Here is a 27,697-nt window from a genome sequence, read left to right as displayed (position 1 = left end):
TCTGATGGGAATGACAGTATCTGTATCTGGGAATGACAGTATCTGTATCAGCTGGGAATGACAGTATCTGTATCAGCTGGGAATGACAGTATCTGTATCTGATGGGAATGACAGTATCTGTATCAGATGGGAATGACAGTATCTGTATCGGCTGGGAATGACAGTATCTGTATCTGGGAATGACAGTATCTGTATCAGCTGGGAATGACAGTATCTGTATCTGGCAGTATCTGTATCTGGGAATGACAGTATCTGTATCTGGGGAATGACAGTATCTGTATCTGGGAATGACAGTATCTGTATCGGCTGGGAATGACAGTATCTGTATCTGGGAATGACAGTATCTGTATCTGGGAATGACAGTAACTGTATCTGATAGGAATGACAGTATCTGTATCTGCTGGGAATGACATTAAAAGGTGCACATTGTTATATCAGCAGAACACTGCTGCTATGGTTTTATGTAAAGGGATGTTTATTCTACATGAACCTGTCACTACATCTGAAAGTTATCAAAGCACTTATTTTAGAGTATCTACATAAATTCCCCAATTGCATTCTTCTCATATTACTCTGTAGGCTACTGACCTATTCAAAGCTTCCTCCGGTATCTCACCATACATTTGCCTGTAGTTATTGAGCTCAACCTGCTTGCTTGTTCTTTGTTGTGATTGAGTGGGAGAAACAGCTGCGGTCGAGGTTCTGACAGATGGGTATGTCTTGGTGATGGCAAGGAGACACACAAGAAACACCCCCATCAAACCACACCCCCATCAAACCACACCCCCATCAAACCACACCCCCATCAAACCACACCCCCAAGCCAACTAACGTATGACTTCTGTCATGGCCGCCAGTATTTCTTGAGGAGGAAGCCAAGGCAGAATCAGAGGATGCAGTTCCCACTTAACCCTTAACCTCACCATAGTCCAGCTCTGAGGCAGGCCAGCGGCTACTGGTCCAGAAATATGGAGTCTGAGAGAGAGTGAGAGAGAGAGGTGTTCAGAAAGAGGGAGATGTCTGCGTGAGGCCAAACCACACGACCAACAACACTGGACACTTTATGAAACCTAAAGCCTTCACTATCTCATCCTGGAATATCCAAGGCCTGAGGTCATCTGCCTTTGGCCTAAAGAGCAGGAACCTGGAATTCATCAAAGAAATCAGAAATACAGACATTGTCATCCTACAAGAAACCTGGTATAGAGGAGACGGACCCACTGGTTGCCCTCTAGGTTACAGAGAGCTGGTAGTCCCATCCACCACACTACCAGGTTGAAACAGGGAAGACAGGGGGTATGCTCATTTGGTATAGACCAGACCTAAGCCCTAACTCACTCTATTAAATTAATCAAAACAGGAACATTTTACATCTAGCTAGAAATTCAAAAGGAAATTATCTTAATAAAGAGAAATGTCCTCCTGTGTGCTACCTATATCTCCCCACTAGAATCCCCATACTTTAATGAAGACAACTTCTCCATCCTGGCTGGGGAAATCAATCATTTCCAGGCCCAGGGACGTGTACTAGTCTGTAGCAACCTAAATGCTAGCCCACTGACTCCCCTATCAGACCACAGTCAGCCCACTGACACCCCTATCAGACCACAGTCAGCCCACTGACACCCCTATCAGACCACAGTCAGCCCACTGACTCCCCTATCAGACCACATTCAGCCCACTGACTCCCTATCAGACCACAGTCAGCCCACTGACTCCCTATCAGACCATAGTCAGCCCACTGACTCCCCTATCAGACCACAGTCAGTCCACTGACACCCCTATCAGATCTCAGTCAGCCCACTGACTCCCTATCAGACCACAGTCAGCCCACTGACTCCCCTATCAGATCTCAGTCAGCCCACTGACTCCCCTATCAGATCACAGTCAGCCCACTGACTCCCCTATCAGACCACAGTCAGCCCACTGACTCCCCACAGTTAATCAGACCACAGTCAGCCCACTGACACCCCCCACTACTCAGATCACAGTCAGCCCACTGACTCCCCTATCAGACCACAGTCAGCCCACTGACTCCCCTATCAGACCACAGTCAGCCCACTGACACCCCTATCAGACCACAGTCAGCCCACTGACACCCCACCCCACTGACTCCCCTATCAGACCACAGTCAGCCCACTGACTCCCCTATCAGATCTGTCAGCCCACTGACTCCCCTGTCAGACCACAGTCAGCCCACTGACTCCCCTATCAGACCACAGTCAGCCCACTGACACCCCACCCCACCCACTGACACCCCTATCAGACCACAGTCAGCCCACTGACTCCCCTATCAGACCACAGCCCACTGACAGCCCAGTCAGCCCACTGACACCCCTATCAGACCACAGTCAGCCCACTGACACCCCTATCAGACCACAGTCAGCCCACTGACGCCCCTATCAGATCACAATCAGCCCACTGACACCCCTATCAGACCACAGTCAGCCCACTGACACCCCTATCAGACCATAGTCAGCCCACTGACTCCCCTATCAGACCACAGTCAGCCCACTGACTACCCTATCAGACCACAGTCAGGCAACTGACACCCCTATCAGACCACAGTCAGCCCACTGACTCCCCTATCAGATCACAGTCAGCCCACTGACACCCCTATCAGACCACAGTCAGCCCACTGACACCCCTATCAGACCACAGTCAGCCCACTGACTCCCTATCAGACCACAGTCAGCCCACTGACACCCCTATCAGACCACAGTCAGCCCACTGACTCCCCTATCAGACCACAGTCAGCCCACTGACTCCCTATCAGACCACAGTCAGCCCACTGACACCCCTATCAGACCACAGTCAGCCCACTGACACCCTATCAGACCACAGTCAGCCCACTGACTCCCTATCAGATCACAGTCAGCCCACTGACACCCCTATCAGACCACAGTCAGCCCACTGACACCCCTATCAGACCACAGTCAGCCCACTGACACCCCTATCAGACCACAGTCAGCCCACTGACACCCCCATCAGACCACAGTCAGCCCACTGACTCCCCAGATCACAGTCAGCCCACTGACACCCCTATCAGACCACAGTCAGCCCACTGACTCCCCTATCAGACCACAGTCAGCCCACTGACACCCCTATCAGACCACAGTCAGCCCACTGACTCCCCTATCAGATCACAGTCAGCCCACTGACACCCCTATCAGACCACAGTCAGCCCACTGACTCCCCTATCAGACCACAGTCAGCCCACTGACTCCCCTATCAGACCACAGTCAGCCCACTGACTCCCCTATCAGACCACAGTCAGCCCACTGACACCCCTATCAGACCACAGTCAGCCCACTGACTCCCCTATCAGACCACAGTCAGCCCACTGACACCCCTATCAGACCACAGTCAGCCCACTGACTCCCCTATCAGACCACAGTCAGCCCACTGACACCCCTATCAGATCACAGTCAGCCCACTGACACCCCACCCCACTGACACCCCTATCAGACCACAGTCAGCCCACTGACACCCCTATCAGACCACAGTCAGCCCACTGACTCCCCTATCAGACCAGTCAGCCCACTGACTCCCCTATCAGATCTCAGTCAGCCCACTGACACCCCTATCAGACCACAGTCAGCCCACTGACTCCCTATCAGATCCAGTCAGCCCACTGACTCCCCACTATCAGACCAGAGTCAGCCCACTGACACCCCACCCCACTGACACGCCTATCAGACCACAGTCAGCCCACTGACTCCCCTATCAGACCACAGTCAGCCCACTGACACCCCTATCAGACCACAGTCAGCCCACTGACTCCCCTATCAGACCACAGTCAGCCCACTGACACCCCACCCCACTGACACCCCTATCAGACCACAGTCAGCCCACTGACACCCCTATCAGACCACAGTCAGCCCACTGACACCCCTATCAGACCACAGTCAGCCCACTGACACCCCTATCAGACCACAGTCAGCCCACTGACACCCCTATCAGACCACAGTCAGCCCACTGACACCCCTATCAGACCACAGTCAGCCCACTGACTCCCCTATCAGACCACAGTCAGCCCACTGACTCCCCTATCAGATCACAGTCAGCCCACTGACTCCCCTATCAGACCACAGTCAGCCCACTGACTCCCCTATCAGACCACAGTCAGCCCACTGACTCCCTATCAGACCACAGTCAGCCCACTGACTCCCCTATCAGACCACAGTCAGCCCACTGACTCCCCTATCAGACCACAGTCAGCCCACTGACTCCCTATCAGACCACAGTCAGCCCACTGACACCCCTATCAGATCACAGTCAGCCCACTGACTCCCCTATCAGACCACAGTCAGCCCACTGACTCCCCTATCAGACCACAGTCAGCCCACTGACTCCTATCAGATCACAGTCAGCCCACTGACTCCCCTATCAGACCACAGTCAGCCCACTGACTCCCCTATCAGACCACAGTCAGCCCACTGACTCCCCTATCAGACCACAGTCAGCCCACTGACACCCCTATCAGATCACAGTCAGCCCACTGACTCCCCTATCAGACCACAGTCAGCCCACTGACTCCCCTATCAGACCACAGTCAGCCCACTGACACCCCTATCAGACCACAGTCAGCCCACTGACTCCCCTATCAGACCACAGTCAGCCCACTGACTCCCCTATCAGACCACAGTCAGCCCACTGACTCCCCTATCAGACCACAGTCAGCCCACTGACTCCCCTATCAGACCACAGTCAGCCCACTGACTCCCCTATCAGACCACAGTCAGCCCACTGACTCCCCTATCAGACCACAGTCAGCCCACTGACTCCCCTATCAGACCACAGTCAGCCCACTGACACCCCTATCAGACCACAGTCAGCCCACTGACTCCCCTATCAGACCACAGTCAGCCCACTGACTCCCCTATCAGACCACAGTCAGCCCACTGACTCCCCTATCAGACCACAGTCAGCCCACTGACACCCCTATCAGACCACAGTCAGCCCACTGACTCCCCTATCAGACCACAGTCAGCCCACTGACACCCCTATCAGACCACAGTCAGCCCACTGACACCCCTATCAGACCACAGTCAGCCCACTGACTCCCCTATCAGATCACAGTCACCCCACTGACACCCCTATCAGACCACAGTCAGCCCACTGACACCCCTATCAGACCACAGTCAGCCCACTGACACCCCTATCAGACCACAGTCAGCCCACTGACTCCCCTATCAGACCACAGTCAGCCCACTGACTCCCCTATCAGACCACAGTCAGCCCACTGACACCCCTATCAGACCACAGTCAGCCCACTGACACCCCTATCAGATCACAGTCAGCCCACCCCTATCAGACCACAGTCAGCCCACTGACACCCCTATCAGACCACAGTCAGCCCACTGACTCCCCTATCAGACCACAGTCAGCCCACTGACACCCCTATCAGATCACAGTCAGCCCACTGACACCCCTATCAGACCACAGTCAGCCCACTGACACCCCTATCAGACCACAGTCAGCCCACTGACTCCCCTATCAGACCACAGTCAGCCCACTGACACCCCTATCAGACCACAGTCAGCCCACTGACACCCCTATCAGACCACAGTCAGCCCACTGACACCCCTATCAGACCACAGTCAGCCCACTGACTCCCCTATCAGACCACAGTCAGCCCACTGACTCCCCTATCAGACCACAGTCAGCCCACTGACACCCCTATCAGATCACAGTCAGCCCACTGACTCCCCTATCAGACCACAGTCAGCCCACTGACAGCCCACCCCCACTGACTCCCTATCAGACCACAGTCAGCCCACTGACTCCCCTATCAGACCACAGTCAGCCCACTGACTCCCTATCAGACCACAGTCAGCCCACTGACACCCCTATCAGACCACAGTCAGCCCACTGACTCCCCAGCCTATCAGACCACAGTCAGCCCACTGACTCCCCTATCAGACCACAGTCAGCCCACTGACTCCCCTATCAGACCACAGTCAGCCCACTGACACCCCTATCAGACCACAGTCAGCCCACTGACTCCCCTATCAGACCACAGTCAGCCCACTGACACCCCTATCAGACCACAGTCAGCCCACTGACTCCCCTATCAGACCACAGTCAGCCCACTGACTCCCCTATCAGACCACAGTCAGCCCACTGACACCCCACCCCACTGACTCCCCTATCAGACCACAGTCAGCCCACTGACTCCCCTATCAGACCACAGTCAGCCCACTGACACCCCTATCAGACCACAGTCAGCCCACTGACTCCCCTATCAGACCACAGTCAGCCCACTGACTCCCCTATCAGATCTCAGCAGTCTACTTGAACAGAGGAATACTCAATGATGAGGCATCAAAACCAAAGGAACTGAGTAATATTACGAAATGCTATAGATGGAAGGAATGTAGTGTGGAAACCTACCAAAAAACCTACCAACAATTATGGAAACATCAAATTCAATCCCTTTTAGACAACTTCCTGGACAAAACGTTCCACTGTAATAGTGGTGGTGTAAACATGGCAGTAGAAAATCTTAACAGTATATTTGACCTCTCAGCTTCAAATCTAAAAATGTCAAACAGAAAACCGAAGAAACAAAAACATAAGAAAGAAATTGAGAAACTTACGCAACCAAAAACATAAGAGACACAGAAAACAGAGTCTACGCCTTCACTATGGTGAATCACTAAAACAATACAGAAATACACTACGGAAAACAAACAACAACACAAAGAATTATCTATCCAAAATGGAGATGTGTGGGTTTACCACTTCTCCAATCTGTTGTCTCTATAACAAAGAACAAACAGCAAAAACATATATACATGATCAAATACAGATATTAGAATCAAAATTAAAAACTACCAGAACCCACTGGATTCCAGAACAAACTGGATTCCAGAACCCACTGGATTCCAGAACAAACTGGATTCCAGAACCCACTGGATTCCAGAACAAACTGGATTCCAGAACCCACTGGATTCCAGAACAAACTGGATTCCAGAACCCACTGGATTCCAGAACAAACTGGATTCCAGAACCCACTGGTTCAGCAGACTCGTATATTTCCTCAGTGAAAACAATGTACTCAGAAAATGTCAAATTGGCTTTTTACCAAATGATGGTATGACAGAACATGTATTTACCCTGCACACCCTAATTGACAAACAAACCAAAACAAAGGCAAAGTCTTCTCATGCTTTGTTGATTTCAAAAACGGATTCGACTCAATTTGGCATGAGGATCTGCTATAGAAAAAGATGATGGAAAGTGGTGTTGGGGGAAAAACTTACATTATAAAATGCATGAACACAAACAACAAGTGTGCGGTTAAAATAGCAGCTTAAGCCCCACCCTCTTCAACATATATTTCAACGAATTGGCGAGGACACTAGAACAGTCTGCAGCACCAGGCCTCATCCTACTAGAATCTGAAGTCAAATGTCTACTGTTTGCTGATGATCTGGTGCTTCTGTCACCAACCAAGGAGGGCCTTCAACAGCACCTAGATACTCTGCACAGATTCTGTCAGACCTGGGCCCTGACAGTAAATACAAATTCCATTTAGACACCGTTGCCCTAGAGCACACAGAAAAACTATATATACCTCGGCCTAAACATCAGCACCTCAAGTAACTTCCACAAGGCTGTGAACGATCTGAGAGACAAGGCAAGAAGGGCCTTCTACGCCATCAAAATGAACATAAAATTTGACATATCAATTAGGATCTGGCTAGAAATTACTTGATTCAGTTATAGAACCAATTTCCCTTTATGGTTGTGAGGTCTGGGGTCCACTCACCAACCAAGAATTCACAAAATGGGACAAACACCAAATTGAGACTCTGCATACAGAATTCTGCAATAACATCATCAGTGTACAACGTAAAAACCAAATAATGCATGCAGAGCAGAATTAGGCCGATACCCACTAATTATCAAAATCCAGAAAAGAGATTCTACAACCACCTAAAAGGAAGAGATTCCCAAACCTTCCATAACAAAGCCATCACCGACACAGAGATGAACCTGGAGAAGAGTTCCCTAAGCAAGCTGGTCCTGGGGCTCTGTTCACAAACAGACCCCACAGTAAAAGAGGAGGAGAGAGAGGAGTAGAGTGGAGAGAGAGAAGGGGGGAGTAGAGAGGAGAGAGGAGAGAGGAGTAGAGAGGATAGAGAGTTAGGGAGATGTCTGTGTGTGCTACCTGGGAGCGGTAAGGAGAGTCATCAGATCTCAGCAGTAGAGAGGATAGAGAGTTAGGGAGATGTCTGTGTGTGCTACCTGGGAGCGGTAAGGAGAGTCATCAGATCTCAGCAGTAGAGAGGATAGAGAGTTAGGGAGATGTCTGTGTGTGTTACCTGGAAGCGGTAAGGAGAGTCATCAGATCTCAGCAGTAGAGAGGATAGAGAGTTAGGGAGATGTCTGTGTGTGCTACCTGGGAGCGGTAAGGAGAGTCATCAGATCTCTGCAGTAGAGTTGATAGAGAGAGAGTCTGTGTGTGTTACCTGGAAGCGGTAAGAAGAGTCATCAGATCTCAGCAGTAGAGAGGATAGAGAGAGAGGGAGATGTCTGTGTGTGCTACCTGGGAGCGGTAAGGAGAGTCATCAGATCTCAGCAGTAGAGAGGATAGAGAGAGAGGGAGATGTCTGTGTGTGTTACCTGGAAGCGGTAAGGAGAGTCATCAGATCTCAGCAGTAGAGAGGATAGAGAGTTAGGGAGATGTCTGTGTGTGCTACCTGGAAGCGGTAAGGAGAGTTATCAGATCTCAGCAGTAGAGAGGATAGAGAGTTAGGGAGATGTCTGTGTGTGCTACCTGGAAGCGGTAAGGAGAGTCATCAGATCTCAGCAGTAGAGAGGATAGAGAGAGAGGGAGATGTCTGTGTGTGTTACCTGGAAGCGGTAAGGAGAGTCATCAGATCTCAGCAGTAGAGAGCGCGGCTCCCTCAGAGGATAGATGTACCCATACTGCACCAGGAGTCCTCCCAGGTGGCGAGCCTCTACACACACAGTCCCAAAAAGTGACACATTGCAGCTTTGAGACAAAGATATGGTATAAAACTAGACATAGTGACAGGAGGAATACATCCCCAGTGAATAAGGAACAACAACACTTACCTTCCTCTGTTATGTTGTATTTCTGAATCAGCCATTCAATGACATCATTACCTAAAGAGAAAGAGACATTTGCCCCGTTTATACCTGGTTCTAACATGCATCCTTTGTCCTGATCTGGTCAGCATGCTGATTGTGCCCACGTTGCCAGATAGGTGTAGACGATTAAAAGATGCATTGTGATGTGATTGTGATCAGATCTTCCTGACCCCCTCCGGAGGTATTCAGGGAACCGTTGTGTCTGGATAAATGCCAAGTGTAGATGGATCTGGATAAATGCCAAGTGTAGATGGATCTGGATAAATGCCAAGTGTAGATGGATCTGCATAAATGCCAAGTGTAGATGGATCTGGATAAATGCCAAGTGTAGATGGATCTGGATAAATGCCAAGTGTAGATGGATCTGGATAAATGCCAAGTGTAGATGGATCTGGATAAATGCCAAGTGTAGATGGATCTGGATAAATGCCAAGTGTAGATGGATCTGGATAAATGCCAAGTGTAGATGGATCTGGATAAATGCCAAGTGTAGACGGATCTGGATAAATGCCAAGTGTAGACGGATCTGGATAAATGCCAAGTGTAGACGGATCTGGATAAATGCCAAGTGTAGACGGATCTGGATAAATGCCAAGTGTAGACGGATCTGGATAAATGCCAAGTGTAGATGGATCTGGATAAATGCCAAGTGTAGATGGATCTGGATAAATGCCAAGTGTAGATGGATCTGGATAAATGCCAAGTGTAGATGGATCTGGATAAATGCCAAGTGTAGATGGATCTGGATAAATGCCAAGTGTAGATGGATCTGGATAAATGCCAAGTGTAGATGGATCTGGATAAATGCCAAGTGTAGACGGATCTGGATAAATGCCAAGTGTAGACGGATCTGGATAAATGCCAAGTGTAGATGGATCTGGATAAATGCCAAGTGTAGACGGATCTGGATAAATGCCAAGTGTAGATGGATCTGGATAAATGCCAAGTGTAGATGGATCTGGATAAATGCCAAGTGTAGATGGATCTGGATAAATGCCAAGTGTAGATGGATCTGGATAAATGCCAAGTGTAGACGGATCTGGATAAATGCCAAGTGTAGACGGATCTGGATAAATGCCAAGTGTAGACGGATCTGGATAAATGCCAAGTGTAGACGGATCTGGATAAATGCCAAGTGTAGATGGATCTGGATAAATGCCAAGTGTAGATGGATCTGGATAAATGCCAAGTGTAGATGGATCTGGATAAATGCCAGGTGTAGATGGATCTTGACAGATCACAAACCTTTTGATCACTATCCTTTGTGGCGTAGTAATACCTTTCAAACCTTTGGGATCTGACAGGTGGCGTTACAGGTGGCCTTTGGGGTCTGACAGGTGGCGTTAAAATCAAACTCACTGACAGGTGGCGTTAATATACACGACCTTTCAAACCTTTGGGGTCACTGACAGGTGGCGTTAATATACACGACCTTTCAAACCTTTGGGGTCACTGACAGGTGGCGTTAATATACACGACCTTTCAAACCTTTGGGGTCACTGACAGGTGGCGTTAATATACACGACCTTTCAAACCTTTGGGGTCACTGACAGGTGGCGTTAATATACACGACCTTTCAAACCTTTGGGGTCTGACAGGTGGCGTTAATATACACGACCTTTCAAACCTTTGGGGTCACTGACAGGTGGCGTTAATATACACGACCTTTCAAACCTTTGGGGTCACTGACAGGTGGCGTTAATATACACGACCTTTCAAACCTTTGGGGTCACTGACAGGTGGCTTTAATATACACGACCTTTCAAACCTTTGGGGTCACTGACAGGTGGCTTTAATATACACGACCTTTCAAACCTTTGGGGTCACTGACAGGTGGCGTTAATATACACGACCTTTCAAACCTTTGGGGTCACTGACAGGTGGCGTTAATATACACGACCTGTAGTAACTAACAAACTCTCTCATTTCTATTGTAGCTGTAGTAACTAACTAACTCTCTCATTTCTATTGTAGCTGTAGTAACTAACAAACTCTCTCATTTCTATTGTAGCTGTAGTAACTAACAAACTCTCTCATTTCTATTGTAGCTGTAGTAACTAACTAACTCTCTCATTTCTATTGTAGCTGTAGTAACTAACTAACTCTCTCATTTCTATTGTAGCTGTAGTAACTAACTTAGTCTCTCATATCTATTGTAGCTGTAGTAACTAACTAACTCTCTCATTTCTATTGTAGCTGTAGTAACTAACTAACTCTCTCATTTCTATTGTAGCTGTAGGAACTAACTAACTCTCTCATATCTATTGTAGCTGTAGTAACTAACTAACTCTCTCATTTCCATTGTAGCTGTAGGAACTAACTAACTCTCTCATTTCTATTGTAGCTGTAGTAACTAACTAACTCTCTCATATCTATTGTAGCTGTAGGAACTAACTAACGCTCTCATTTCCATTGTAGCTGTAGTAACTAACTAACTCTCTCATATCTATTGTAGCTGTAGGAACTAACTAACTCTCTCATTTCTATTGTAGCTGTAGTAACTAACTAACTCTCTCATTTCTATTGTAGCTGTAGTAACTAACAAACTCTCTCATTTCTATTGTAGCTGTAGTAACTAACAAACTCTCTCATTTCTATTGTAGCTGTAGTAACTAACTAACTCTCTCATTTCTATTGTAGCTGTAGTAACTAACTAACTCTCTCATATCTATTGTAGCTGTAGTAACTAACTAACTCTCTCATTTCTATTGTAGCTGTAGCAACTAACTAACTCTCTCATTTCTATTGTAGCTGTAGGAACTAACTTAGTCTCTCATATCTATTGTAGCTGTAGTAACTAACTAACTCTCTCATTTCCATTGTAGCTGTAGGAACTAACTAACTCTCTCATTTCTATTGTAGCTGTAGTAACTAACATACTCTCTCATATCTATTGTAGCTGTAGGAACTAACTAACGCTCTCATTTCCATTGTAGCTGTAGTAACTAACTAACTCTCTCATATCTATTGTAGCTGTAGGAACTAACTAACTCTCTCATTTCTATTGTAGCTGTAGTAACTAACTAACTCTCTCATTTCTATTGTAGCTGTAGTAACTAACAAACTCTCTCATTTCTATTGTAGCTGTAGTAACTCACTAACTCTCTCATTTCTATTGTAGCTGTAGTAACTAACTAACTCTCTCATTTCTATTGTAGCTGTAGTAACTAACTTAGTCTCTCATATATATTGTAGCTGTAGTAACTAACTAACTCTCTCATTTCTATTGTAGCTGTAGGAACTAACTAACGCTCTCATTTCCATTGTAGCTGTAGTAACTAACTAACTCTCTCATCTATTGTAGCTGTAGGAACTAACTAACTCTCTCATTTCTATTGTAGCTGTAGTAACTAACTAACTCTCTCATTTCTATTGTAGCTGTAGGAACTAACTTAGTCTCTCATATCTATTGTAGCTGTAGTAACTAACTAACTCTCTCATTTCCATTGTAGCTGTAGGAACTAACTAACTCTCTCATATCTATTGTAGCTGTAGTAACTAACTAACTCTCTCATTTATATTGTAGCTGTAGGAACTAACTAACTCTCTCATTTCTATTGTAGCTGTAGTAACTAACTAACTCTCTCATATCTATTGTAGCTGTAGGAACTAACTAACGCTCTCATTTCCATTGTAGCTGTAGTAACTAACTAACTCTCTCATATCTATTGTAGCTGTAGGAACTAACTTAGTCTCTCATATCTATTGTAGCTGTAGTAACTAACTAACTCTCTCATTTCTATTGTAGCTGTAGTAACTAACTAACTCTCTCATTTCTATTGTAGCTGTAGTAACTAACTAACTCTCTCATTTCTATTGTAGCTGTAGTAACTAACTAACTCTCTCATTTCTATTGTAGCTGTAGGAACTAACTAACTCTCTCATTTCCATTGTAGCTGTAGTAACTAACTAACTCTCTCATTTCCATTGTAGCTGTAGGAACTAACTAACTCTCTCATATCTATTGTAGCTGTAGGAACTAACTAACTCTCTCATATCTATTGTAGCTGTAGGAACTAACTTAGTCTCTCATATCTATTGTAGCTGTAGTAACTAACTAACTCTCTCATTTCCATTGTAGCTGTAGGAACTAACTAACTCTCTCATATCTATTGTAGCTGTAGTAACTAACTAACTCTCTCATTTATATTGTAGCTGTAGTAACTAACTAACTCTCTCATTTCTATTGTAGCTGTAGTAACTAACTAACTCTCTCATTTCTATTGTAGCTGTAGTAACTAACTAACTCTCTCATTTCTATTGTAGCTGTAGTAACTAACTAACTCTCTCATTTCTATTGTAGCTGTAGGAACTAACTAACACTCTCATTTCCATTGTAGCTGTAGTAACTAACTAACTCTCTCATATCTATTGTAGCTGTAGGAACTAACTTAGTCTCTCATTTCTATTGTAGCTGTAGTAACTAACTAACTCTCTCATTTCCATTGTAGCTGTAGGAACTAACTAACTCTCTCATTTCCATTGTAGCTGTAGTAACTAACTAACTCTCTCATTTCCATTGTAGCTGTAGTAACTAACTAACTCTCTCATTTCCATTGTAGCTGTAGTAACTAACTAACTCTCTCATATCTATTGTAGCTGTAGGAACTAACTAACTCTCTCATTTCTATTGTAGCTGTAGCAACTAACTAACTCTCTCATTTCTATTGTAGCTGTAGGAACTAACTAACTCTCTCATTTCTATTGTAGCTGTAGCAACTAACTAACTCTCTCATTTCTATTGTAGCTGTAGGAACTAACTTAGTCTCTCATATCTATTGTAGCTGTAGTAACTAACTAACTCTCTCATTTCCATTGTAGCTGTAGTAACTAACTAACTCTCTCATATCTATTGTAGCTGTAGTAACTAACTAACTCTCTCATTTATATTGTAGCTGTAGGAACTAACTAACTCTCTCATTTCTATTGTAGCTGTAGTAACTAACTAACTCTCTCATATCTATTGTAGCTGTAGGAACTAACTTAGTCTCTCGTATCTATTGTAGCTGTAGTAACTAACTAACTCTCTCATTTCTATTGTAGCTGTAGTAACTAACTAACTCTCTCATTTCTATTGTAGCTGTAGTAACTAACTAACTCTCTCATTTCTATTGTAGCTGTAGTAACTAACTAACTCTCTCATTTCTATTGTAGCTGTAGTAACTAACTAACTCTCTCATATCTATTGTAGCTGTAGGAACTAACTAACACTCTCATGTCCATTGTAGCTGTAGTAACTAACTAACTCTCTCATATCTATTGTAGCTGTAGGAACTAACTTAGTCTCTCATTTCTATTGTAGCTGTAGTAACTAACTAACTCTCTCATTTCCATTGTAGCTGTAGGAACTAACTAACTCTCTCATTTCCATTGTAGCTGTAGTAACTAACTAACTCTCTCATTTCCATTGTAGCTGTAGTAACTAACTAACTCTCTCATTTCCATTGTAGCTGTAGTAACTAACTAACTCTCTCATTTCTATTGTAGCTGTAGTAACTAACTAACTCTCTCATTTCTATTGTAGCTGTAGTAACTAACTAACTCTCTCATTTCTATTGTAGCTGAAGTAACTAGCTAACTCTCTCATTTCTGTTGTAGCTGTAGTAACTAACTAACTCTCTCGTTTCTATTGTAGCTGGAAACGTCATTTTTTAAAATAGAATATCTACATAGGCGTACAGAGGCCCGTTATCAGCAACCATCACTCCTGTGTTCCAATGGCACGTTGTTTTAGCTAATCCAAGTTTATCATTTTAAAAAGGAAACACTGTAGGTAGTACAGCTGAAAACTGTAGTTCTAATTAAAGAAGCAATAAAACTGTCCTTCTTTAGACGAGTTGAGTATCTGGAGCATCAAACAGACCCCACAAGCCCCAGGACCAATATTACCTCTAAGCTGCATGCCTGAGTAGGCTCGCAGCTCCCCAGGACCAATATTACCTCTAAGCTGCATGCTGAGCAGGCTCGCAGCTCCCCAGGACCAATATTACCTCTAAGCTGCATGCTGAGCAGGCTCGCAGCTCCCCAGGACCAATATTACCTCTAAGCTGCATGCTGAGCAGGCTCGCAGCTCCCCAGGACCAATATTACCTCTAAGATGCATGCTGAGCATCTCGCAGCTCCCCAGGACCAATATTACCTCTAAGCTGCATGCTGAGCGGGCTCGCAGCTCCCCAGGACCAATATTACCTCTAAGCTGCATGCTGAGCAGGCTAGCAGCTCCCCAGGACCAATATTACCTCTAAGCTGCATGCCTGAGCAGGCTCGCAGCTCCCCAGGACCAATATTACATCTAAGCTGCATGCTGAGCAGGTTCGCAGCTCCCCAGGACCAATATTACCTCGAAGCTGCATGCTGAGCAGGCTCGCAGCTCCCCAGGACCAATATTACCTCTAAGATGCATGCTGAGCATCTCGCAGCTCCCCAGGACCAATATTACCTCTAAGCTGCATGCTGAGCATCTCGCAGCTCCCCAGGACCAATATTACCTCTAAGCTGCATGCTGAGCAGGCTCGCAGCTCCCCAGGACCAATATTACCTCTAAGCTGCATGCTGAGCAGGCTCGCAGCTCCCCAGGACTGCCGTGCAAAAGAAATATCAGCACAGAGAAGCACGAGATTGAAATTCGCTCAACTTTCTACTTTCCCCCTTAGTTAAAACTATCAATGTTTCCCTTTACTGTGGGACTTGTGATAGGTTCAACAATGCAACAATGTAATAGGTTTCAATGCAACAAACTGAAACAAAACAAACTATGCATGAGATCTTGTTGTAGGCAGAACGCATCGGAGTAGGATTCTATTGCACTGACATGCACTACTCAGCATGAGCGGTCGTGAGTAGATGCACTGGACTGTGTTTACAGCATGAGCGGTCGTGAGTAGATGAACTGGACTGTGTTTACAGCATGAGCGGTCGTGAGTAGATGCACTGGACTGTGTTTACAGCATGAGCGGTCGTGAGTAGATGCACTGGACTGTGTTTACAGCATGAGCGGTCGTGAGTAGATGCACTGGACTGTGTTTACAGCATGAGTGGTCGTGAGTAGATGCACTGGACTGTGTTTACAGCATGAGTGGTCGTGAGTAGATGCACTTGTTTTGAGATCAAAGCGAGAGCTGCATTGTTCATATCCTGAACTAGTTAGTGAGTTATTAGCCCAGTTATAGATCATTTGTAGTCAGCAATGGGGGATTGATTGCTTCCTACAAGAGCACAAAACATTTACATTTCTAGACCTCTAATGAGTCAGGTAAAGAGCTTGTTTATGTCTTAAAGGGGCAGTGTTGTATTTTGTGACAGGCTTCAATAAGCTAAGTAGCCAATAGGCAGAGGGTAGTATAATTTGTCTGATTCTCCGTAATAATGGTATGAGAATAATAATGCTTTTTATTTTGTAAAGTGGTTTCTTGCTTCTAAAAACATTTTCAGTCCTCTCCTTGTCTGAAGGACAAGTGGATAAACAGGTATAATGGAGATGAGGACCTAGAGGTCATGGTGGGGTGGTATATCAGTGATGAGGACCTAGAGGTCATGGTGGGTGGTATAACAGTGATGAGGACCTAGAGGTCATGGTGGGTGGTATAACAGTGATGAGGACCTAGAGGTCATGGTGGGTGGAATAACAATGATGAGGACCTAGAGGTCATGGTGGGTGGTATAACAGTGATGAGGACCTAGAGGTCATGGTGGGTGGTATAACAGTGATGAGGACCTAGAGGTCATGGTGGGGTGGTATAACAGTGATGAGGACCTAGAGGTCATGGTGGGTGGTATAACAGTGATGAGGACCTAGAGGTCATGGTGGGTGGTATAACAGTGATGAGGACCTAGAGGTTATGGTGGGTGGTATAACAGTGATGAGGACCTAGAGGTCATGGTGGGTGGTATAACAGTGATGAGGACCTAGAGGTCATGGTGGGGTGGTATAACAGTGATGAGGACCTAGAGGTCATGGTGGGTGGAATAACAGTGATGAGGACCTAAAGGTCATGGTGGGGTGGTATAACAGTGATGAGGACCTAGAGGTCATGGTGGGGTGGTATAACAGTGATGAGGTCCTAGAGGTCATGGTGGGTGGTATAACAGTGATGAGGACCTAGAGGTCATGGTGGGGTGGTATAACGGTGATGAGGACCTAGAGGTCATGGTGGGTGGAATAACAGTGATGAGGACCTAAAGGTCATGGTGGGGTGGTATAACAGTGATGAGGACCTAGAGGTCATGGTGGGGTGGTATAACAGTGATGAGGTCCTAGAGGTCATGGTGGGTGGTATAACAGTGATGAGGACCTAGAGGTCATGGTGGGGTGGTATAACGGTGATGAGGACCTAGAGGTCATGGTGGGTGGAATAACAGTGATGAGGACCTAAAGGTCATGGTGGGGTGGTATAACAGTGATGAGGACCTAGAGGTCATGGTGGGGTGGTATAACAGTGATGAGGTCCTAGAGGTCATGGTGGGGTGGTATAACAGTGATGAGGACCTAGAGGTCATGGTGGGTGGTATAACAGTGATGAGGACCTAGAGGTCATGGTGGGGTGGTATAACAGTGATGAGGTCCTAGAGGTCATGGTATTGCAACCTTGGTAACCTACCAGTCATGGTGGGGTGGTATAACAGTAATGAGGACCTAGAGGTCATGGTGGGTGGTATAACAGTGATGAGGACCTAGAGGTCATGGTGGGTGGTATAACAGTGATGAGGACCTAGAGGTCATGGTGGGTGGTATAACAGTGATGAGGACCTAGAGGTCATGGTGGGGTGGTATAACAGTGATGAGGTCCTAGAGGTCATGGTATTGCAACCTTGGTAACCTACCAGTCATGGTGGGTGGTATAACAGTGATGAGGACCTAGAGGTCATGGTGGGTGGTATAACAGTGATGAGGACCTAAAGGTCATGGTGGGTGGTATAACAGTGATGAGGACCTAGAGGTCATGGTGGGTGGTATAACAGTGATGAGGACCTAGAGGTCATGGTGGGTGGTATAACAGTGATGAGGTCCTAGAGGTCATGGTGGGTGGTATAACAGTGATGAGGACCTAGAGGTCATGGTGGGTGGAATAACAGTGATGAGGACCTAGAGGTCATGGTGGGTGGTATAACAGTAATGAGGACCTAGAGGTCATGGTGGGTGGTATAACAGTGATGAGGACCTAGAGGTCATGGTGGGTGGTATAACAGTGATGAGGACCTAAAGGTCATGGTGGGTGGTATAACAGTGATGAGGACCTAGAGGTCATGGTGGGTGGTATAACAGTGATGAGGACCTAGAGGTCATGGTGGGTGGTATAACAGTGATGAGGTCCTAGAGGTCATGGTGGGTGGTATAACAGTGATGAGGACCTAGAGGTCATGGTGGGTGGAATAACAGTGATGAGGACCTAGAGGTCATGGTGGGTGGTATAACAGTAATGAGGACCTAGAGGTCATGGTGGGTGGTATAACAGTGATGAGGACCTAGAGGTCATGGTGGGGTGGTATAACAGTGATGAGGACCTAGAGGTCATGGTGGGGTGGTATAACAGTGATGAGGACCTAGAGGTCATGGTGGGGTGGTATAACAGTGATGAGGACCTAGAGGTCATGGTGGGTGGTATAACAGTGATGAGGACCTAGAGGTCATGGTGGGGTGGTATAACAGTGATGAGGACCTAGAGGTCATGATGGGTGGTATAACAGTGATGAGGACCTAGAGGTCATGGTGGGGTGGTATAACAGTGATGAGGACCTAAAGGTCATGGTGGGGTGGTATAACAGTGATGAGGACCTAGAGGTCATGGTGGGTGGTATAACAGTGATGAGGACCTAGAGGTCATGGTGGGGTGGTATAACAGTGATGAGGACCTAGAGGTCATGGTGGTTGGTATAACAGTGATGAGGACCTAGAGGTCATGATGGGTGGTATAACAGTGATGAGGACCTAGAGGTCATGGTGGGGTGGTATAACAGTGATGAGGACCTAGAGGTCATGGTGGGGTGGTATAACAGTGATGAGGACCTAGAGGTCATGGTGGGTGGTATAACAGTGATGAGGACCTAGAGGTCATGGTGGGTGGTATAACAGTGATGAGGACCTAGAGGTCATGGTGGGTGGTATAACAGTGATGAGGACCTAGAGGTCATGGTGGGTGGTATAACAGTGATGAGGACCTAAAGGTCATGGTGGGTGGTATAACAGTGATGAGGACCTAGAGGTCATGGTGGGTGGTATAACAGTGATGAGGACCTAAAGGTCATGGTGGGTGGTATAACAGTGATGAGGACCTAGAGGTCATGGTGGGGTGGTATAACAGTGATGAGGACCTAGAGGTCATGGTGGGTGGTATAACAGTGATGAGGACCTAGAGGTCATGGTGGGTGGTATAACAGTGATGAGGACCTAGAGGTCATGGTGGGGTGGTATAACAGTGATGAGGTCCTAGAGGTCATGGTATTGCAACCTTGGTAACCTACCAGTCATGGTGGGGTGGTATAACAGTAATGAGGACCTAGAGGTCATGGTGGGTGGTATAACAGTGATGAGGACCTAGAGGTCATGGTGGGGTGGTATAACAGTGATGAGGACCTAGAGGTCATGGTGGGGTGGTATAACAGTGATGAGGACCTAGAGGTCATGGTGGGGTGGTATAACAGTGATGAGGACCTAAAGGTCATGGTGGGTGGTATAACAGTGATGAGGACCTAGAGGTCATGGTGGGGTGGTATAACAGTGATGAGGACCTAGAGGTCATGATGGGTGGTATAACAGTGATGAGGACCTAGAGGTCATGGTGGGGTGGTATAACAGTGATGAGGACCTAAAGGTCATGGTGGGGTGGTATAACAGTGATGAGGACCTAGAGGTCATGGTGGGTGGTATAACAGTGATGAGGACCTAGAGGTCATGGTGGGGTGGTATAACAGTGATGAGGACCTAGAGGTCATGGTGGTTGGTATAACAGTGATGAGGACCTAGAGGTCATGGTGGGTGGTATAACAGTGATGAGGACCTAGAGGTCATGGTGGGTGGTATAACAGTGATGAGGATCTAGAGGTCATGGTGGGTGGTATAACAGTGATGAGGACCTAGAGGTCATGGTGGGTGGTATAACAGTGATGAGGACCTAGAGGTCATGGTGGGTGGTATAACAGTGATGAGGACCTAAAGGTCATGGTGGGTGGTATAACAGTGATGAGGACCTAGAGGTCATGGTGGGTGGTATAACAGTGATGAGGACCTAAAGGTCATGGTGGGTGGTATAACAGTGATGAGGACCTAGAGGTCATGGTGGGGTGGTATAACAGTGATGAGGACCTAGAGGTCATGGTGGGTGGTATAACAGTGATGAGGACCTAGAGGTCATGGTGGGTGGTATAACAGTGATGAGGACCTAGAGGTCATGGTGGGGTGGTATAACAGTGATGAGGACCTAGAGGTCATGGTGGGGTGGTATAACAGTGATGAGGACCTAGAGGTCATGATGGGTGGTATAACAGTGATGAGGACCTAGAGGTCATGGTGGGGTGGTATAACAGTGATGAGGACCTAGAGGTCATGGTGGGGTGGTATAACAGTGATGAGGACCTAGAGGTCATGGTGGGTGGTATAACAGTGATGAGGACCTAGAGGTCATGGTGGGTGGTATAACAGTGATGAGGACCTAGAGGTCATGGTGGGTGGTATAACAGTGATGAGGACCTAGAGGTCATGGTGGGTGGTATAACAGTGATGAGGACCTAGAGGTCATGGTGGGTGGTATAACAGTGATGAGGACCTAGAGGTCATGGTGGGGTGGTATAACAGTGATGAGGACCTAGAGGTCATGGTGGGTGGTATAACAGTGATGAGGACCTAGAGGTCATGGTGGGGTGGTATAACGGTGATGAGGACCTAGAGGTCATGGTGGGTGGTATAACAGTGATGAGGACCTAGAGGTCATGGTGGGGTGGTATAACAGTGATGAGGACCTAGAGGTCATGGTGGTTGGTATAACAGTGATGAGGACCTAGAGGTCATGATGGGTGGTATAACAGTGATGAGGACCTAGAGGTCATGGTGGGGTGGTATAACGGTGATGAGGTCCTAGAGGTCATGGTATTGCAACCTTGGTAACCTACCGGTCATGGTGGGGTGGTATAACAGTAATGAGGACCTAGAGGTCATGGTGGGTGGTATAACAGTGATGAGGACCTAGAGGTCATGGTGGGTGGAATAACAGTGATGAGGACCTAGAGGTCATGGTGGGGTGGTTTAACAGTGATGAGGACCTAGAGGTCATGGTGGGTGGTATAACAGTGATGAGGACCTAGAGGTCATGGTGGGTGGTATAACAGTGATGAGGACCTAGAGGTCATGGTGGGTGGTATAACAGTGATGAGGACCTAGAGGTCATGGTGGGGTGGTATAACAGTGATGAGGACCTAGAGGTCATGGTGGGGTGGTATAACAGTGATGAGGACCTAGAGGTCATGGTGGGGTGGTATAACAGTGATGAGGACCTAAAGGTCATGGTGGGTGGTATAACAGTGATGAGGACCTAGAGGTCATGGTGGGGTGGTATAACAGTGATGAGGACCTAGAGGTCATGATGGGTGGTATAACAGTGATGAGGACCTAGAGGTCATGGTGGGGTGGTATAACAGTGATGAGGACCTAAAGGTCATGGTGGGGTGGTATAACAGTGATGAGGACCTAGAGGTCATGGTGGGTGGTATAACAGTGATGAGGACCTAGAGGTCATGGTGGGGTGGTATAACAGTGATGAGGACCTAGAGGTCATGGTGGGTGGTATAACAGTGATGAGGACCTAGAGGTCATGGTGGGTGGTATAACAGTGATGAGGACCTAGAGGTCATGGTGGGGTGGTATAACGGTGATGAGGTCCTAGAGGTCATGGTATTGCAACCTTGGTAACCTACCGGTCATGGCGTGTGGTATAACGGTGATGAGGAGTCTCTGGTTTCTCATCTTCATCCCCATGTCAGGATCTTGCATTGCTACGATCACTCTCTCCATCTACACACACACACACACACACACACACACACACACACACACACACACACACACACACACACACACACACACACACACACACACACACACACACACACACACACACACATAGGGGTTAGGGAGACACACACACAGAAACTTTGAGCTCTACTCGTGACCTCTATTATTCCATTATTAGTCTGTTAGTTTAGAAACTACAGTTTAGTGAAGTTACGGATTAGGGAGTAGGGTGTAGGGGATAGGGAGTAGGGGTTAGGGAGTAGGGGATAGGGAGTAGGGGTTAGGGAGTAGGGGTTAGGGGTAGGGGTTACGGGATAGGGGTTAAGGGTTAGGGAGTAGGGGTTAGGGGATAGGGGTTAGGGGATAGGGGTTAAGGGTTAGGGAGTAGGGTTAGGGGATAGGGGTTAGGGAGTAGGGGTTAAGGGTTAGGGAGTAGGGGTTAGGGGATAGGGGTTAGGGAGTAGGGTTTAGGGTTTAGGGTTTAGGGTTAGGGTTTAGGGGTTAGGGAAAGGGGTTAGGGTTTAGGGTTTAGGGGATAGTGAGTAGGGGTTAGGGTTACATAGTAGGGAGTAGGGGTTAGGAATAGGGTTTAGGGATAGGGATTAGGGGTTAGGGTTTAGGGGTTAGGGTGTAGGAGTTATGGAGTAGGGGTTAGGGTTTAGGGATTGGATTTAGGGGATAGGGTTAGGGAGTAGGGGTTAGGGTTATTGAGTAGGGGTTAGGGAGTTGGGGTTAGGGTTATGGAGTAGGGGATAGGGTTAGGGAGTAGGGGTTAGGGTTATTGAGTAGGGGTTAGGGGTTAAGGAGTTGGGGTTAGGGTTATGGAGTAGGGGATAGTGTTAGGGAGTAGGGGTTAGGGTTATTGAGTAGGGGTTAGGGGTTAGGGAGTTGGGGTTAGGGTTATGGAGTAGGGGATAGGGTTAGGGAGTAGGGGTTAGGGTTATTGAGTAGGGGTTATGGGTTAAGGAGTTGGGGTTAGGGTTATTGAGTAGGGGTTAGGGGTTAAGGAGTTGGGGTTAGGGAGTACCACCACGACTAGTCCGCCGAAGTAACTCCATCCTCTGTGCCCTCAACCGGCCGTCGGAGCAGACGTTTCTTCGAGCCCCGGCCTGCTAACTTTAAACGGCGGTTGCTCCCGGTTGCTTGCGTAGTAACGACTACCCCGGCTTCCCTGTTTCATCTATTGCTGTTCACCGGACCCAATGTTCACTTGGCTACATAGCTGATGCCTGATGGACTGTTCATTCATCCCGGTACTCCATTTAGTTTATTTAGTTTATCTGTCGGCCTCAGCCACGAACTCAGGCCCTGTGTGTAGTTAACCGACACTCTCTGCCCATTCATCGCCATTTTACCTGTTGTTGTTGTCTTAACTGATTTGCTGTTGTTGTCTTACCCGTTGTCTTAGCTAGCTCTCTCAATCAACACCTGTGATGTGAAGCATCGCTTTATGCCTCGCTTCAAATGTCAATATGCCTTGTAAACTGTTGTTTAGGATAGTTGTCATTGTTTTAGTTCACTGCGTAGTCCCTAGTCCCACTCAACATGCCTCAGATACCTCTTTTGTCCCACCTCCCACACATGCGGTGACCTCACCCAGCATAACTAGCGTGTCCAAAGATGCAACCTCTCTCATCATCACTCAATGCCTAGGTTTACCTCCACTGTACCCGCACCCCACCATACCCCTGTCTGCACATTATGCCCTGAATCTATTGTACCAGGCCCAGAAATCTGCTCCTTTTATTCTCTGTCCCCAATGCACAAGACGACCAGTTTTGATAGCCTTTAGCCGTACCCTCATCCTACTCCTCCTCTGTTCCTCTGGTGATGTGGAGGTTAACCAAGGTCCTGCATGTCCCCAGTCACTCTCATTTGCTATCATTCTCATAGCCCTCTAAATACACCTCTGCTGTCTTCAACAAGGATCTCAGCGATCACTTCCTCATTGCCTGAGTCCGTAATGGGTCCGCAGTCAAACGACCACAAACGACCTCATCACAGTCAAACGCTCCCTTAAACACTTCAGCGAGCAGGCCTTTCTAATCGACCTGGCCCAGGTATCCTGGAAGGATATTGACCTCCTCCCGTCAGTCGAGGATGCCTGGTACTTCTTCTTTCCTCACCATCTTAAATAAGCATGCCCCTTTCAAAAAATATAGAACTAAGAACAGATATACCCCTTGGTTCACTCCAGACCTGACTGCCCTCGACCAGCACAAAAACATCCTGTGGCGGACTTCAATAGTATCGAATAGTTCCAGCGATATGCAACTGTTCAGGGAAGTCAGGAACCAATACACGCAGTCAGTCAGGAAAGCAAAGGCTAGCTTTTTCAAACAGAAATTTGCATCCTGTAGCGCTAACTCCAAAAAGTTTTGGGACACTGTAAAGTCCATGGAGAATAAGAGCACCTCCTCCCAGCTGCCCACTGCACTGATTCTAGGTAACACGGTCAACACCGATCAATCCATGATAATCGAACATTTCAACATACATTTCTTTACAGCTGGCCATGCTTTCCTCCTGGCTACCCCAATCCCGGCAAACAGCTCTGCACCTCCCACAGCTACCCGCCCGAGCCTCCCCAGCTTCTCCTTCACCCAAATCCAGATAGCAGATGTTCTGAAAGAGCTGCAAAACCCGGACCCGTACAAATCAGCTGGGCTAGACAATCTGGACCCTCTTTCTAAAACGATCCGCCGCCATTGTTGCAACCCCTATTACCAGTCTGTTCAACCTCTCTTTCGTATCGTCCGAGATCCCTAAGATTAGAAAGCTGCCGTGGTCATCCCCCTCTTCAAGGGGTGACACTCGAGGCCCAAACTATTTTAGACCTATATCCATCCTGCCCTGCCTTTCTAAAGTCTTCGAAAGCCAAGTTAATACACAGATCACTGGCCATTTTGAATCCCACGTACCTTCTCCGCTGTGCAATCCGGTTTCCGAGCTGGTCACGGGTGCACCTCAGCCATGCTCAAGGTACTAAATGATATCATAACCCCCATCTATAAAAGACAGTACTGTGCAGCCGTCTTCATCGACCTGCCCAAGACTTTCGACTCTGTCAATTACCGTATCCTTATCGGCAGACTCAATAGCCTTGGTTTCTCAATTGACTGCCTCGCCTGGTTCACCAACTACTTCGCAGACACAGTTCAGTGTGTAAAATCAGAGGGCCTGTTGTCCGGAACGCTGGCAGTCTCTATGGGGATACCACAAAGTTCAATTCTTGGGCTGACTCTTTTCTCTGTATATATCAACAATGTCGCTCTTGCTTCGGGTGATTCCCTCATCCACCTCTACGCAGACGACACCATTCTGTATACATCTGGCCCTTTTTGGACACTGTTTAACAAACCTCCAAACAAGCTTCAATGCCATACAACACTCCTTCCGTGGCCTCCAACTGCTCTTAAACGCTAGTAAAACTAAATGCATTCTTTTCAACCGCTCGCTGCCTGCACACTTCCAGACGCATATTAAACATCTCCAATCCAAAATAAAATCTAGAATCGGCTTCCTATTTCGCATCAAAGCCTCCTTTACTCACGCCGCCAAACGTACCTCGTAAAACTGACTATCCTACCGATCCTCGACTTTAGGTAATTAGTACTACCAATACTCTACTCAGCAAACTGGATGCAGTCTATCACAGTGCCATCCGTTTTGTCACCAAAGCGCCTTATACCACCCACCACTGCGACCTGTATGCTCTAGTCCGCTGACCCTCGCTATCTATTCGTCGCCAGACCCACTTGGCTCCAGGTCATCTATAAGTCTATGCTAGCTAAAGCTCCACCTTATCTCAGCTCACTGGTCACGATAAAGACACCCACCCGTAGCACGCACTCCAGCAGGTATATCTCACTGGTCATCCCCAAAGCCAACACCTCCTTTAGCCGCCTTTCCTTCCAGTTCTCTGCTGCCAACGACAGGAACGAATTGCAAAAATCGCTGAAGCTGGAGACTTCTATTTCCCACACTAACTTTAAACATCATCTATCTGAGCAGCTAACCGATCGCTGCAGCTGTACATAGCCCATCTGTAAATAGCCCATCCAATCTACCTACCTCATCCCCCTATTGTTTTTATTTACTTTTCTGCTCAATTGCACACCAGTATTTCTACTTGCACATCACCATCTGCTTATCTATCACTCCAGTGTTAATCTGCTAAATTGTAATTACTTCGCTACTATGGCCGATTTACTGCCTTACCACCTCACCTTGCGTACGGTATATAGACTTTCTTCTTTTTCTATTGTGTTATTGACTGTACTCTTGTTTATTCCACGTATAACTCTGTGTTGTTGTTTGTGTCTCACTGCTTCGCAGTTGTAAATGAGAACTTGTTCTCAACTAGCTTACCTGGTTAAATAAAAAAATAGAGAGTAGGGGTTAGGGAGTAGGGGTTAGGGACAGGGTTTTGGGAGTGGGGGTTAGGGAGCAGGGAGCAGGGGTTAGGGACAGGGTTTAGGGGTTAGGGAGTGGGGGTTAGGGTTAGGGTTTAGGGGTTAGGGAGTGGGGGTTAGGGTTAAGGGAGCAGGGGTTAGGGACAGGGTTTAGGGGTTAGGGTTAGCGAATAGGGTTTAGGGAGTAGGGGTTAGGGACAGGGTTTAGGGGTAAGGGAGTGGGGGTTAGGGAGCAGGGGTTAGGGACAAGGTTTAGGGGTTAGGGACAGGGTTTAGGGGTTAGAGAGTAGGGGTTAGGGAGCAGGGGTTAGGGACAGGGTTTAGGGGTTAGGGAGTGGGGGTTAGGGTTAAGGGAGCAGGGGTTAGGGACAGGGTTTAGGGGTTAGGGTTAGCGAGTAGGGTTTAGGGAGTAGGGGTTAGGGACAGGGTTTAGGGGTAAGGGAGTGGGGTTTAGGGAGCAGGGGTTAGGGACAAGGTTTAGGGGTTAGGGACAGGGTTTAGGGGTTAGAGAGTAGGGGTTAGGGAGCAGGGGTTAGGGACAAGGTTTAGGGGTTAGGGAGTGGGGGTTAGGGTTTAGGGAGCAGGGGTTAGGGACATGGTTTAGGGGTTAGGGTTAGCGAGTAGGGTTTAGGGAGTAGGGGTTAGGGGCAGGGTTTAGGGGATGGGGTTAGGGTTTAGGGGATGGGGTTAGGGTTAGGGTTTAGGGTGTAGGGGTTAGGGGCAGTGTTCAGGGTTAGTAGTAAGGTTTAGGGGTTATGGTGTAGGAGTAGTGAGTAGGGTTTAGTGTAGTTACGGTACCTTTCTGAGGCAATACATCTGCTCCCTCTGAGCTCCTCCTTTTGTCAGCGTGTTGATGGTCATCTTCTCTCTCTCCGTCTCTCTCCCTCTCTCTATCCCCTCTCTATATATCTCTCTTTCTCTCTTTAGCTCTCTCTCTCTCTCTTTATATATATCTGTCTCTCCGTCTCTCTCTCTCCGTCTCTCTCTCTCTATCCCTCACTCTCTATATCTCTTTTTCTCTCTTTAGCTCTCTCCTTCTCTATCTCTCTTTCAGTAGAAGTGCTGTCTAGATGTCTCTGTCTCTTTTCAGTAATCGGAGGTAGCAGGCAGCAGCAGGACAGTAAAGTGCAGAAATGAACCGAGCTGCACAAGAGCA

At 47.3% G+C, this 27,697-nt stretch overlaps 1 protein-coding gene across 1 annotated transcript; it reads right to left on the bottom strand.

Annotated features, from left to right (window-relative positions):
• Window positions 1-906: 906 nt before the first annotated feature.
• On the bottom strand, window positions 907-27,697 carry LOC127918787 (regulator of G-protein signaling 11-like). Its single transcript, XM_052502009.1, has 5 exons — window positions 27,340-27,697; window positions 22,030-22,126; window positions 9,091-9,141; window positions 8,866-8,972; window positions 907-975 (listed from the first exon to the last, which is right to left on the bottom strand). Exons 1-5 carry the CDS (start codon window positions 27,400-27,402, stop codon window positions 907-909), a joined length of 387 nt encoding a protein of 128 aa, XP_052357969.1. The 5' UTR covers window positions 27,403-27,697.

This window comes from Oncorhynchus keta, unplaced genomic scaffold (genome assembly GCF_023373465.1).
Source record: "Oncorhynchus keta strain PuntledgeMale-10-30-2019 unplaced genomic scaffold, Oket_V2 Un_contig_14869_pilon_pilon, whole genome shotgun sequence".
Classification (NCBI taxonomy): domain Eukaryota; kingdom Metazoa; phylum Chordata; class Actinopteri; order Salmoniformes; family Salmonidae; genus Oncorhynchus; species Oncorhynchus keta.
This window is presented reverse-complemented; position numbering and strand designations above follow the sequence as displayed.

Excerpts from the sequence above, each read along its gene's own strand:
- LOC127918787 (XM_052502009.1), bottom strand. The coding sequence starts at position 27,402 with ATGACCATCAACACGCTGACAAAAGGAGGAGCTCAGAGGGAGCAGATG. Across the intron at positions 9,142-22,029 it reads TATACCACACGCCATGACCG|GTAATGATGTCATTGAATGG; the intron begins GTAGGTTACCAA and ends CTTTCTCTTTAG. Across the intron at positions 976-8,865 it reads ACTCTCCTTACCGCTTCCAG|ACTCCATATTTCTGGACCAG; the intron begins GTAACACACACA and ends ACTCTCTCTCAG.